This window comes from Aotus nancymaae, unplaced genomic scaffold (assembly GCF_030222135.1).
Source record: "Aotus nancymaae isolate 86718 unplaced genomic scaffold, 86718_ANA_hifiasm-v0.15.2.pri h1tg000021l, whole genome shotgun sequence".
Taxonomy (NCBI): Eukaryota; Metazoa; Chordata; class Mammalia; order Primates; family Aotidae; genus Aotus; species Aotus nancymaae.
In genome coordinates this window covers 11897864-11911419 of record NW_026988433.1, presented here as the reverse complement: position 1 = coordinate 11911419, position 13556 = coordinate 11897864, and the positions used below count along the sequence as shown (strand labels likewise).

Sequence of the window (13556 nt, the reverse complement as noted above, 5' to 3'; positions counted from 1 at the left end):
GCCTTGCGTCATGGCTGTGAGGGCCCACCGGTACTGACATGTTCACAGTCTGTGGGAGGAAGACTGGAACACCAGCCAGGTAGAGAAGAGCGTGAGGGGTCGTCATCAGTTCAGTAACTTCAAAGGGCGTCCTCTTTGCCTTTTCTGCCCTTCATGCAAAACGTGTGCAACACAAACGGATTGGTAACTTGCATGTCCCATTTTGGGTAGCTGATGTCGCTCACTTTTGGAGACTCTCCTCCCGGGGCAGTCCTGGAGAAATAGCTGAGAGTGCAAACCAGCTGAACACTCCCTACTTGCTTAAGCAGTAGATAGCTGCAAAAGCTCTATTTCGTTTCTTAAACAATTTCTTTCAGTCTCTGTACCTATAGGTATGCTAGTTTACAAGGACTCCAGATGGCCTGGGAGCTTTAGAACCTTTAACCAATTATCAAAGGAAGGTAAAGCCAGCTGGAAACCAGAGCAAACCAGAATCAGGGACTCCTTGTTATCTTTAGACCATTAATATATCATTATAATACTAAAATCCCCACCCATAAAAGGAAATTGTCATTTTCTTTCTTTCTCTTTTTTTTTTTAATTTTTGTCTTTCTTTTGAGACAGAGTCTCGATCTGTCCCCCAGGCTAGAGTGCAGCGGCTCAACCTCGGCTCACTGCAACCTCTGCCTCCTGGATTCTCCTGTCTCAGCCTCCCGAGTAGCTGGGATTACAGGTGGGTGCCACCATGCCTGGCTAATTTTTGTAGAGAATTGCCATTTTCTAAACATGCGTCCTGTGAAAAGACATGTATATGATTTTTACCTGCACATCTAAAGTTCTTCCTTGCACAAACATACAAACCTTCCCGCCCCACATCTAATTCCTTAAGATTTCCCAGCTTGGCCAGTGGCCATGGTACGATGGCTCATGCCTGTAATCCCAGCACTTTGGGAGGCTGAGGTGGGCAGATCACCTGAGGTCGGGAGTTCGAGACCAGCCTGGCCAACATGGTGAAACCCTGTCTCTACTTAAAATGCCAAAATTAGCCAGGCATGGTGGCAGTCACCTGTAATCCCAGCTACTCAGGAGGCAGAGGCAGGAGAATCACTTGAACCCAGAAGGCAGAGGTTGCAGTGAGCTGAGATCTCACCATCGCACTCCAGCCTGGGCAACAACAGTGAAACTCCATCTCAAAAAAAAAAATTTCTGAGCTACCCACAACTTGGGGAGGAGGAGGAGGTATCTCTGGAGGAAGAGGCCACTCCTTCTCCTTCTCTGGCCAGAGAATAAATCCTGCTTGCCTTTATTTCCCCCAAAATTGTGCGTTCTTTCTTTGCAACTGATATAAAGTAGAAAAAGGACTCAGTTTACCCATGACAGTTCTATCACATTTTAAATAGTTACACACCTTTCCAAATCTGTAATATTTGAGTACATTTTCCTGTCTCCTCTGACCTCCCCTGAATGAGCAGCCAATTGTTTAAAGATCCTAATTGGAGGAATTTCTTTCTCCCCTATTTAAATGCTTTTATTACACATTAAGTTTCTATTCTTTTTTTTTTTTAATTATTGCATACAGAGTCTCAGTCTGTGGCCCATGCTGGAGTACAGTGGCATGATCTTGGCTCACTGCAGCCTCAACCTTCCGGGGTCAAGCAATCCTCCCACTTCAGCCTTCTGAGAAGCTGGAACTACAGGTGTGCACCTCCAGGACTGGCTAATTTTTTTTAATTTTTTTGTAGAGACATGTTTGCCATGTTGCCCAGGCTGGTCCCGAACTTCTGAGTTCAAGCAACCCTCCTGTCTCGGCCTCCCAAAGTGCTGAAACTACAGGTGTGAGCCACCTCACTCAGCCTGCACCCATCTTCGTGTTTCATACTTGACTCCATTCTGTTCCAATAATGTATCTGTTAGTTCCCTTACTAGAGCTGCTTTAATTACACAGCTTTACCATCGCTCTTACTGTCTCCTTGACCACCGGCTTATTTGTGAAGCGTTCATCCCGTGGCCCCTGCGGACTCCCTGTCTCCCGGCTTTCCTCTCCTCCCTACTGCCTCAGCTTAGTCTCCTTGGTGTTGGTGTCCTTCAGGGATCTGTCTTCGGTCCCCTTCCATGTCACTGTTCCCTCTCCCTGGGTAGACCCCTGGCTCCACTCTCGCCCCTTCCGCCCATTTTCCACGGTGCTCTGACTGAGCTGCAAATGAGATTATGTCACACACTGTTTATAAACCCACCTATTGCTCTCAGGGCAAATTCCAGATAGATTCCTTAACACCAGCACATAAGGCTGGACGACATTCAGGTGCAAGTAGTTTGTTTGGGAGGTGACCCAGGAAGAGGAGTGGGGAAGGGAGACAGGGAAGGGAAGGCAGACAACACAGGAAGCATTAAAGAGCAGCTCAGGAGGCCGGGCGCGATGGCTCACGCCTGTAATCCCAGCACTTCAGGAGGCTGAGACAGGTGGCTCACCTGAGGTCAGGAGTTCTAGACCAGCCTGGGCAACATAGTGAAACCCATCTCTACCAAAAATACAAAAATTAGCCGGGAGTGTTGGCAGATGCCGGTAATCCCAGCTACTCAGGAGGCTGAGGGAGGAGAATCAATTACTTGAACCCGGGAGGCAGAGGTTGCAGTGAGCCAAGATTGCACCACTGCACTCCAGCCTGAGCGACAGAGCAAGACTCCTTCTCAAATAAATAAATAAATAAAATTGAATAATTAATTAAAGAGCAGTTCACAGCTGTGGGCGTCTGGGCTCAGTCCCCCTAGGGCCCTCTGGAGACTGCCTAGACGTGCCTCAGAGTTGTCCCACCTGAGGGAAAAATTGGGGTATTTAACCAGCAGTCCCTCAGGCTTGGAGCCTCTGTTCTCTGAGAGCCACATTTTCTCTCTCTCACCCTCCCCATCTTCCTTTTCTTCCTCCTTCCCTTCTCCCCTTGACCCTTGATGCCATGTTTGTTTATGGCCCCGCCCACAGCAATAGCTGATTGGACCACAGATAAAGAACTAGGCCAATCAGATTCATCCCCCTTGACTCCGGAACTGGGCAGGTCGTTTGGGCTTGCATTTGAACTGTGGACACTTCACTTTGAGAGCCTTGCTGGACCACGTGTCCTGGGAGAAACAGAGGAAATCAGTGTTTAGGAGACTCACAATATGCGCACAAAGAAACAGAGGCGGGCTTCAGAACACACAGCTTCAGACAAACTGAAAAAGCAACCTCAGCACGAGACAGTTTAGTTTCTGACTCTATTAATAGGTTCTCATGAGGTTGGGCCACATTTCCTGCAATTGAGGTCTGTGAGATAAGTGTTTCCTCAAAAACACATCCCTTTTCTGCTAAAGAATGTCACTTGATTTTCTGTAAATTGCAAACACACGCACATGCAATCCCCAATCTCCATTCCTTCACACCTGGCTTCCTACTCCACAAAGAAACAGAGACCACCATTCTCAACATCCCACTTAGTACATCGTAATCTTTGAGTGGCTCAAATGCTTCCATCTTCTCTACATCCTTGCAACACACACACACACACACACACACACACACACACACATTTTTCCTTGACTCCATTAAAAACCATTCTTACCTCTCTCCTATAGAAAAAGTAGTCCATGGCCAGGCGTGGTAGCTCAGGCCTGTGATTCCAGCACTTTGGGAGGCCGAGGTGGGTGGATCACTTGAGGTCAGGAGTTCAAGACCAGCCTGGCCAACATGGTGAAACCCCTTCTCTACTAAAAAATACAAAAAGTAGCCGGGCATGGTGGTGCGTGCCTGTAATCCCAGCTACTCAGGAGACTGAGGTGGGAGAATCGCTTGAATGCTGGAGGGACGGAGGTTGCAGTGAGCCAAGATCATGCCACTGCACTCCAGCCTGGGTGACAGAGCGAAACTCTGTCTCAAAAAAAAAAAAAAAAAATGTAGTCCAAGCCTGCTGTCTGCACTCTCTCCTCTCATTGGTCCTTACTTGCACTATTATTTTGTGGGAAGATGTTTCATTTTGAAGATGTGATTCAAAGTGTCTGTGGGATATATAGGTTGATAGACTACACAAGGGTGGAGCTCAGAACTCAGATATGGTCTGGAGATACAGATTTAGCATTCATTGATTTAAAAAGTAATGAACACATATGGTAGAAAAAAATTCAGACACAAGAAGGGTGATAAATAAATCTCCTGTCAAATACCAACTAATTCCCCCAGCTCCCTTCCCAGAGACCACCTTGTGTATCTTCCAGATGTGCCATCTTCATGAGCATGGGACCTGTGCAGTCTTATAGAGACCCACACTTAGAAGGAAACCGAATTCATTTAATGCTTTGCTGTCACCATTTCAAATTCTTAATTTTTGAATAAGGGACCCCATATTTTCATTTTGCCCTAGGCCTTGCAAATTATATGGTAGATCCTGTTTCCAGCTATATTCCATGCATCATTAAACATGTAATATACATATATGCCCCTTCTTCTCACCTGCTTTTCTTTTAGTATTTGATTTTTTTTTTTTTTTTTTTTTTTTTTTTTTTTTTGAGGCATGATGTCTCTATTGCCCAGGCTGGAGTGCAATGGTGTGATCTCGACTCACTGCAACCTCCACCTCCCGGGTTCAAGCAATTCTCCTGCCTCAGCCTCCCCAGTAGCTGGGACTATAGGCACCCACCACCATGCCCAGCTAATTTTTGTATTTTTCATAGAGATGGGGTTTCACCATGTTGGCCAGTCTGATCTCAAACTCCTGACCTCAGATCATCTGCCTGCCTCAGCCTCCCAAAGTGTTGGGATTACAGGTGTGAGCCACCACATCCCGCCTGATTATTCTTAAAACAATGTGTGTGAATGAAATTTCCCAGGGAGAAGATGCAATAATCTTTAGCGCTGTTCACCAAATATTTCTGCTGCTTCTGTTTCTGGATACATGGGGGAGATACGTGGGGATTGTATTTCCTTGCTCCCTAGTGGTTGGGTAGAACCAATTGATTACTTTTGACCAATGAGTAATATGAGTAATGAGCAGAAGTGAGTGCATTTCCAGGTCAAAGCTTATATATATATATGTATTCTTTCCATCACGAGGTCAGAGCATTTAACTGCTGCTGTGAGACTTTCCAGAGTTCTCATTAAAGAGTTCAAGACAGTGGCTGTTCTGTTAGCCTTGATCTCTGAGTGATTACAGAGAGCAGAGACTTCTGGGAGACCCAGACCCGCATGTAGTGCGGGTGAGAATTAAATCATCACTGTTAAAAGCCATGAGACTCTGAGAGTGCTGTGTTATTGTAGCATAATCTGTCCTATCCTGATAGAAATATAAAAAGGGCTGAGAGACAATTTGCTGGAACTGATACTTACAGGGAGAGGAGAGCTAGAGAAAGAGGAGACAAAGGTTGGATGCTCATGTCTATAACCCCAGTACTTTGGAAGGCTGAGGCAGGAGGATCACTTGAGGCCTGGAGTTCAATACTACCCTGGGCAGCATACCAAGACACTATCTCTACAAAATTAAAAAAAAAAAATTAGCCAAGCTTGGTGGCATGCACCTGTGGTACCAGCTACTCAGGAGGCTGTGGTAGGAGGATCACTAGAGCCCACAAGTTTGAGGCTGCAATGAGCTATGATCACGCCACTGCACTCCAGTCTGGATGACAGAGCAAGACCCAGTTCTCTAAAATAAATTAATTAAATTAATTTTTAAAAAAGAAAGATAAGATAAAGAGTCATAGAAGTACAAATGAGAAACCAGGAGAACATAGGACCCAGGAGAGTAATGGAAACCAAGGGAAAAAACTGGTCCAAGAAGCAGAAAGTGGCCAGTGATGTTGAATGCATTCAAGAGATCAAGTAAAATAAGGAGTAGAATATATTCACTAAGTCTGGCAACTGAAAAGTCTTTGGTAACCTCATTGAGAACAGAATCCTTGGAGTGGTGGAGGTGGCAGTGGTGAAATAGCAGATAAGGCCTGAAGGAGTGGAGAGGGGACAGCATGAGGGATCAGTGCAAGAGTTTAGCAGAAAGACAAGAAAACAGGCTGGGTGTGGTGCCTCACGCCTGTAATCCCAACACTTTGGTAGGCTAAGGTGAGTAGATCTCTTGTGACCAGGAATTCAAGACCAGCCTGGCCAACATGGTGAAACCCCATCTCTACTAAAAATACAAAAATTACCCGAGTGTGGTGGCACATGCCTGTAATCCCAGCTACTTGGGAGGCTGAGACATGAGAATCTCTTGAACCCAAGAGGCAGAGGTTGCAGTGACCCAAAATCGTGCCACTGCACTCCAGCATGGGTGACAGAGGGAGATTCCATCTAAAAAAAAAAAAAAAGAAAAGAAAGAAAGACAAGAAAATAGATGTCTTTTAGTGGTAGCAAGAGCAACACTGAAGTGATTTGCCTATTCTGGACATTTCCTATAAATAGAGTCATAAAAGATGTATCCTTTTGTGTCTGGCTTCTTTCACTTAGCGTAATGTTTTCAAGGTTCATCTATGTTGCAGCATGGGTCAGGGCTTCATTCCTTTTTATGGCTGAATAATATTCCCCTGTATGGACAGACTCCCTTTTGTGTATCCATCCATCAGTGAATGGACACTTGACTTGTCTGCCTGTTCATGGTGCTCTTGGGAATGAGTGAATGAATGAGGGAATGAATAGCATAAACAGAGCTGTCCAAGGTCACAGAGCTGGTAAGATGTGGAGCCAGGGTTGGAAGCCAGGCCATTAGTCCCCTAGAGCCTATGTTCTAAGCATCAGGCTTTACCTGAGAATCTCCTCTTTTTACAGATGGAGATGACCGTATCACTCGGATTCCCAGCAGGAAAGCAATGGCATACTCAAGTGGGGTAACAAATGATGGGGGCATTTACAAAGCTGTAGGCAGAGTTAATTAAGAAAAAGCAACAGGGGATAGTGAGCTGCCTGGGGCTGGCAAGAGTGGGGAGCCCTTACCACTCCCAGGACTAAAGGAGGGAGTGGTGGCCAGAAGCCCTGCCTATATGCAACTGAGAAGGGCGGGGCCAGGGAGTCCTGTCCATCCTCACTGCTCTCCAGTTTCCTGAACTGGAAGCCAGAGGGTGAGGGGGAACCCTGATGCAGTTTGGATGGGTGGGAAAGTACAATTCACTCAGACTGAAAAAGTAAAAATCTACCCGGCCACTTAGCAGGTTAGAGTAACAGAAATGGAACGTGACAGCTGCAAAAATAACAGGGAACACTATTTCTCTGTAGCTATAAAGTAATAATAAAACCCTGCATCTTTAAGCGACTGCTGAAACACTGTCCTTTAAAATCACAGACCTGCAGAAACTTTGCTTTTGAGATTACAGGACTAAGACTGAAGTATTCCAATTTTGCCCAGAGGATCTAAGTCATCTTGACAAAGAGAAGCAGCCTCAATTTACAACTCAGGAGCAGAGCTGCAGATAAAGAGTTTCTGGACACGTTTGACGTTTATCTTAGCTATGTTGCTTCCAAGGAAACGGGGCCCTGGGACCCCTTTGCAATCCAGATTTGAAGACGACTGCATTGTACAAACCTGCTTTGCACAAACCTGCTTTGCTTGGAGTCTTTCAAAACATGACTTCATTTAGATTTTATCTGAATTCCACTTTCCTGGGAATCCTTTAATACATTGCTGTATTCCTTTGGTGATATGCTGTGGCTCTTCTGGTGGGTGGTGTCCCTCACCGAATAGGTCAAGAAACCTAACTCCGTGTTCCTGGTCATCTTGGGCTGACTGGTCTAGGTCATGGGTTGACCTTCCGGGGCGTAGGGCAGGATGGAGAGTAACTCAGAGGGTCAGGCATGAAAGAGCCGGCAGAAAAATAAAGCCCCTCCACCCCTACCACCCTCACCCTTGCAAATCTGATTTCCCCCACCAACTGCAGACCAGACTGGGCGGTGGAAGAAGAGAGGGAGACCTTCCTTTACCCAGAGCTCCTATACATCAGGGGCTGAATAAAGGGTTCTAGAAATGAATGAATCAATCTCTGAGTGGGGCTTGAGGCAATGGAAAGATCTCAGCCCTTTTCTGAGGCACAGTGAAAGCTCCGGGTCTTGTGATATTTGTAGGGCTGCCCCTTTCTCCCAACAGAAATGAGCCCAAAAAAGCAAAAGGAAAGGGGGGAAAGGGAGAATTCTAAAAATGCCCATCCTCTGAACACCGTCTTTGTGTAGGCATCTGGGGGAGGCCAGCTGGGGCGAGGTCATCTGCCAGCCGGGCCCGTAGGACTTGGCCCTTCTTGTTTATTGCAGCCACATCTGGGGCAACTGCCAGGGCCCGCCCTTACTCTGCAGTCATTGGAGGAGCTCAAAGTTAAAGGCTCCTACTAAAAATCAGTACGTTTCATTTTGCAGTTACTGGGAGGGGGCTTGCTGTGGCCCCACCTGGGATAGCTGAGCCCTGGTCCAGCCCCGCTCAGGGAGGGAGCCTGTCAGCATGCCGGACTGCTGCAGCTGCAGTGATGTTTTCCAGTATGAGACCAACAAAGTCACCCGGATCCAGAGCATGAATTATGGCACCCTTAAGTGGTTCTTCCACGTGATCGTCTTTTCCTACGTTAGGTAAGTGGGATGCGGGGAGGACCCCAGACCCCTGCAGTGGTTAACAGCACAGTAAGCCCCAGGGGGCAGCTTCAGGTGCGCATTCTGAATCTCACACGGTTTTGAAATCTGAGACGCTCTCTCACAGCAAGCTGGGCGGGAGGGAGGAAGTGGCAGCAGGCAGGATGAAACGGCGCCGCCACCGGGCTGCAGCAGAGAGAAGCCACGGCAGGCGAGTGGGATTCCTTTCTGCTCTACTCCAGGCCGGCCCGGGCTAGCAGGGCAGGGCGTGGCTGGGGAAGGTGGGAAAGCTCAGGGCAACACCCTGGATTCCTGGAGAGGAGGCAAGGATCTCGGGGCACGCCTGGTGATCATGCTGTCATCTGAGTCACCATGCTTGGGAAGAATAGAACCAGGCTTGAAAACGTATTGTAACTTTAGGCCACCAATGTCAGGAAGACACTGCTTTTTGGTTTATGTTTTTTCTAAAAGAAACTTACTGAGATATAATTTACACACCATACAATCCACCCATTTAAAGGATACAATTTAATGGTTTTTTGGATTATTCAGAGTTGTGCAACCATCACCAGAATCAATTTTAGAATATTTTCATCGACTTAAAAGAAACCTCACACTCCTTCGCCACCATTTCCAGCACTGTTCCGCCTCCTTCCCACCCATGAATTCACTTCCTGCCTCTATGGATTCGCCTATTCTGGACATTTCCCGTAAATGGAATCACACGATACGTGACCCTTTGTGGCTGGCTGTTTTCACTTAGCATGTTTTCAATGCTCATTCATCTTGTAGCATGTGTTGATACTTCATTCAATTTTTTTAAGAGACGGGGGTCTCACTATGTTGCCCAGGCTGGTCTCAAACTCCTGGACTCAAGTGATCTACCTACCTCGGCCTCCCAAAGTGTTGTTAGGATTACAGATGTGAGCCATTGTGCCCGGCCTATACTTCATTCCTTTTTATGGCTGAGTCATATCCCATTGCGTGGAGAGACCATCTTTTATCCACCCATTCATCCATCGATGGACATTTGGGTTGTTTCTCCTTTTTGGCAATCACGAATAATGCTGCATGAACATTTGTGTAGAAGGTTTTATGTGGATATATATTCTCATTTCTCTTGAGTATGTACCTCAGAGTGGAATTGCTGGGTCATATGTTAACTGTGTTTCACCTTTAGCGGAACTGTGGACTGAATGTCACAGCAGCTGCAGCTTTTTACATTCCCATCAGCAGAGTATGAGGGGTCCAGTTTCTCCACAGTGTCACCAACGCTTGTTATCGTCTGTCTTTTTGTGGTTTTTTGTTTTTGTTTTTTGAGATGAGGTCTTGCTTTGTTGCGTAGGCTGGAGTGCAGTGGTGCAATCTCGGCTCACTGCAACCTCCACCTCCCCGGCTCAAGCGATTCTCCTGCCTCAGCCTCCTGAGTAGCTGGGATTACAGGCATATGTCGCCACTCCTGGCTAATTTTTATATTTTTACTAGAGACAGGGTTTCATCATGTTGGCCAGACTGGCCTCAAACTCCTGACTTCAAGTGATCTGCCTACCTCAGCCTCCCAAAGTGCTGAGATTACAGGCGTGAGCCACCGCAATAACGCAATGATCCAGCAACCCTGGAGTAGGTCTGAGATGGGATACTTGCATCTGTGCTTCCCTCCGTCAATCTCTGTTCCCACGTGCTTCTCACAGAGCGAGCATCTTGCTGCTTTACATATTAATCTAGGTACATATTTTTCAGCCACATGACCCCTAAAATAAGTCAACTCCTTCGCCTTCACCTGGAGCAAAACTGTAAAAACAGCAACTTGTTCCAGAGCTGGAGGAAAAATTGGCTCCAGCAGACCCAAGTGGGACGTGTTTGCTATGCTTTGTGGACAATTTAAGGGTTTATCAAAGGCAATTTTGATGAGCCATGATTTTCATCTTAAGTGCCGACCTTAGAGGATAAGCTGCGTATTAAAGTTTCTCCACTGTTTGTATTTTAAAATATAAAATGGAAGAAAAAACTATTGCCAGCTTTGCTTTTTTCCTCTTGGTTAATGGACTATTAACCTCTCACCAAATGGCCAAATGGAGTCTCATGGTACACAATTTGGGAAATGCTGCCTTAAGTTGCACTGTGAAGCTTTAAGTTCATGTAACCATTGTTAGACTTTCCGCCGAGCTCAATGAGGAAACAGAGACCGGAGTGAGGAAATTAAAAGCCAATTTATTCGGCTCCCGGGCGAGGTTCTATGGTCCGAGAAGGGGCCAGAGAAGTCGCGCTTCTCTTCTTGGGGCGTGGGGTTTTATAGGGAGTAGAAGTGGCTGATTGACTGCGGGGGAAACAAAGACAAGGTAGTTCTATTGGGTGTTAAAAGACTGGGGACGGGCGAGGTGAACAAAGCGGGGGCATTTCCATTGGGTATGAAGGGAGTGAGCACGGATGAGGGGCTGGCCGAGGATGTACGGGGGAGCTACCATAGGGCAGGCTCTTGGCAGGCCTTTTCAAAATTTATGGCAGGTGCAGGACTGAGATTGGAATGCGGACATGGGCAAGGGGAGCCTGTGTGGAGAGGGCAAATGCTGAGCAATGTGCTCAGTATGATGATGTAGTTTTTAGGCACGGAGAGAGAAGGGCATGTCCATTCGGCTCCCAAGGAGGCACCGGCCTTACAACCATGACTTAGCCATCTGTGAAATGGGTAGACCCAAGGGGTGTAGGAATTGGGGGAAGTAGTTTGCATCAAGTAGAACTGGTGTGGATCATAGGTGGAAATCCAGACAAGCTCAAGCAATGCTCAGGACACAGCAGCAAGTGACGAGTTCTGGCCAGCTGTCCCTCCTGGGGCTGGAAGGACTAAGAGCCAGGATAAGGAGACAGGGCCTCAGTTATTGAAAATGGGATGCAAAGCAGGGACTAATTATGGAGGAAATTAGCCAAGAGGCTGTTCAGCTGCTCCTATTCTCACAACCAAGTTCAGATCTGGAGTCAGAGGCAGGGATGCAGCTGTAAGAGGAGTTTGTGTTGGAGGTCTGTGTAGATAGGATGCTGAGCAGGTCTGTGTTAGCCAGGATCGTTTAGGCAGTGACAGAAACTCAACTTACATTAACCATAAAGCCTCAGTGGGGAATTTATTGGATCATATAACTGGGCAGTTGAAGAGATGGTGTTGTCCTCAGACATGGATGAAGATAAGAGTTCAAACTATGTCATCAGAGCTGATCTCTCTCTACACACGTTGGCTCCATTTGCTTCTATTTGGCTTCCTTCTTGAGCAACTCTTATGTAGCAAGATACCCTTACATCCTCTTCTTTTAGCAACCTCAGAGGAGCAAATAAGTCTTTTCTGATAGCTCTAATAGGAAAGTCCCAGGAAAGACGCTGATTGGTCAGGTGTGAGTTACAGATCCATCCCTGAACCAATCACTGTGGCCAGGGCCAAGGTGTCACCCAATTGGCCGGCCTGGGTCATATGCTGGCTCCCGTGGCAGGAAGTAGCAAGATGAGGAAGCCGTGTGAGCCCTACCTGAATGAACCGTATACAGTGGATTTTCCTCAGGAAGGAAGATTCTGTTCCCAGACAAAATGGTAAAAGGAAGTGGGGAGGGTAGGCAGACAAAAAAACAGTGATCTATTACAAAGTCTTTCCAAAACCCAGAAATTCCAGGGATTTCTGAAGTCTGCTTCTCTAGTCCTGGCTTGTTTCAGCCCTGCAGCTGGGCTGTGGAGACTGTATCTGGGCAATTGCTGAGCTCCTATTCTTACCTCAGCCCCTTCCTCAGTCCCACCAGGAGCCCTGCTCCTCATCCCCAGATGTGCTGCTTGGGCCCACGGAGGCTGCCAGCTCACCTTGGTATTTCACTACTATTTGGTTTCTGTTGCCACCAAGCTGTTGCTTAAACCAAGCCACCTGTGATGGCACTGTCTTGATAAAAAAGCAAAAAAGAGAATACTCTTTTTTCCTTTTTTTTTAGAGAGAGTCTGACTCTGGTTGCTGAGACTGGAGTGTGGTCATATCTTGGCTCACTGCAGCCTCAACCTCCTGGGCTCAGGTGATTTTCCCACCTCAGCTTCCCCAGTAGTTGGGACTATAGGTGCACGCCACTATGCCCAGCTAATTTTTGTATTTTTAGTAGAGATGGGGTTCACCATGTTGGCCAGGCTGGTCTTGAACTCCTGACCTCAGGTGATCCACCCTCCTCAGCCTCCCAAAGTGCTAGGATTACAGGCATGAGCCACAGTGCCCGGCTAGAGAATTCTTTCGATTTTATTCCAAGTGGGTTGAGAAGCCATGGGAAGATTGTAAGCAAAGGAATAAAAGATGCTTACATTCTCTTGGGAAGATTTCCCTCTTCCCTGGAGACCAGTCCTCACAGAAGCTTTTCCAGCAGCTGCAGAAGACCAGGGAGGATTGAGAGACGCACAGGAAAACAAACCCCACTCACAGCTGCTGCTGCCCCACTGCCCAGTCAGCCTCCACTGGCACCAGCAGTGAGCCTGTGCTGTCATTCCTGGTCCCAGGCTGGCTGTTGCCGTGGAGATGGTGCTGCTGTGCTAGTTTGTGGCTGTTAAAATGGAGCTCCTGGCTGGACACCTGTTTCCCAGTGGGCGGCCACACACCTGTGAATCTGGGCCTCCTCCAGCTGAGCCCAGCACAGAGGCCAGGGAGGCACCAGATGCCAGGAGGAGCAAATCACAATCCAATCCAAGCGTGGCACCTCTGCCCCGACCATCTTTTTTTTTTTTTTTTTTTTTTTTTGAGACAGAGTCTCCCTCTGTCACCCAGACTGGAGTGCAGTGGCACAATCTTGACTCATTGCAACCTCCACCTCCCGGGTTCATGCAATTTTCCTGCCTCAGCCTCCCGAGTAGCTGGGATTATAGGTGTGCACTAGCACACCCAGCTAATTTTTGTATTTTTAGTAGAGACAGCAGTTTGCCATGTTTGCCAGGCTGGTCTCGAACTCCTGGCCTCAAGCGATCTACCCACCTTGGCCTTCCAAAGTGCTAAGATTACAGGTGTGAGCCACCACGC

At 47.3% G+C, this 13556-nt stretch overlaps 1 protein-coding gene across 4 annotated transcripts in view; it reads left to right on the top strand.

The window, feature by feature from the left end:
* The first annotated feature begins 8289 nt into the window (after positions 1 to 8289).
* The window catches only part of P2RX7 (purinergic receptor P2X 7), a 48614-nt gene continuing 43347 nt past the window's right edge, over positions 8290 to 13556 (top strand). For 3 of the 4 annotated variants that reach the window (XM_012468941.2, XM_012468940.2, XM_012468938.2), the window contains exon 1: positions 8290 to 8536. In XM_012468941.2, the coding sequence (XP_012324364.2) occupies positions 8412 to 8536 (125 nt within the window). In that variant the 5' untranslated portion in view covers positions 8290 to 8411. Of the gene's footprint in view, positions 8537 to 11901; positions 12110 to 13556 lie in introns of those variants that run through there. The other variant, XM_012468939.2, reaches the window with a different exon arrangement.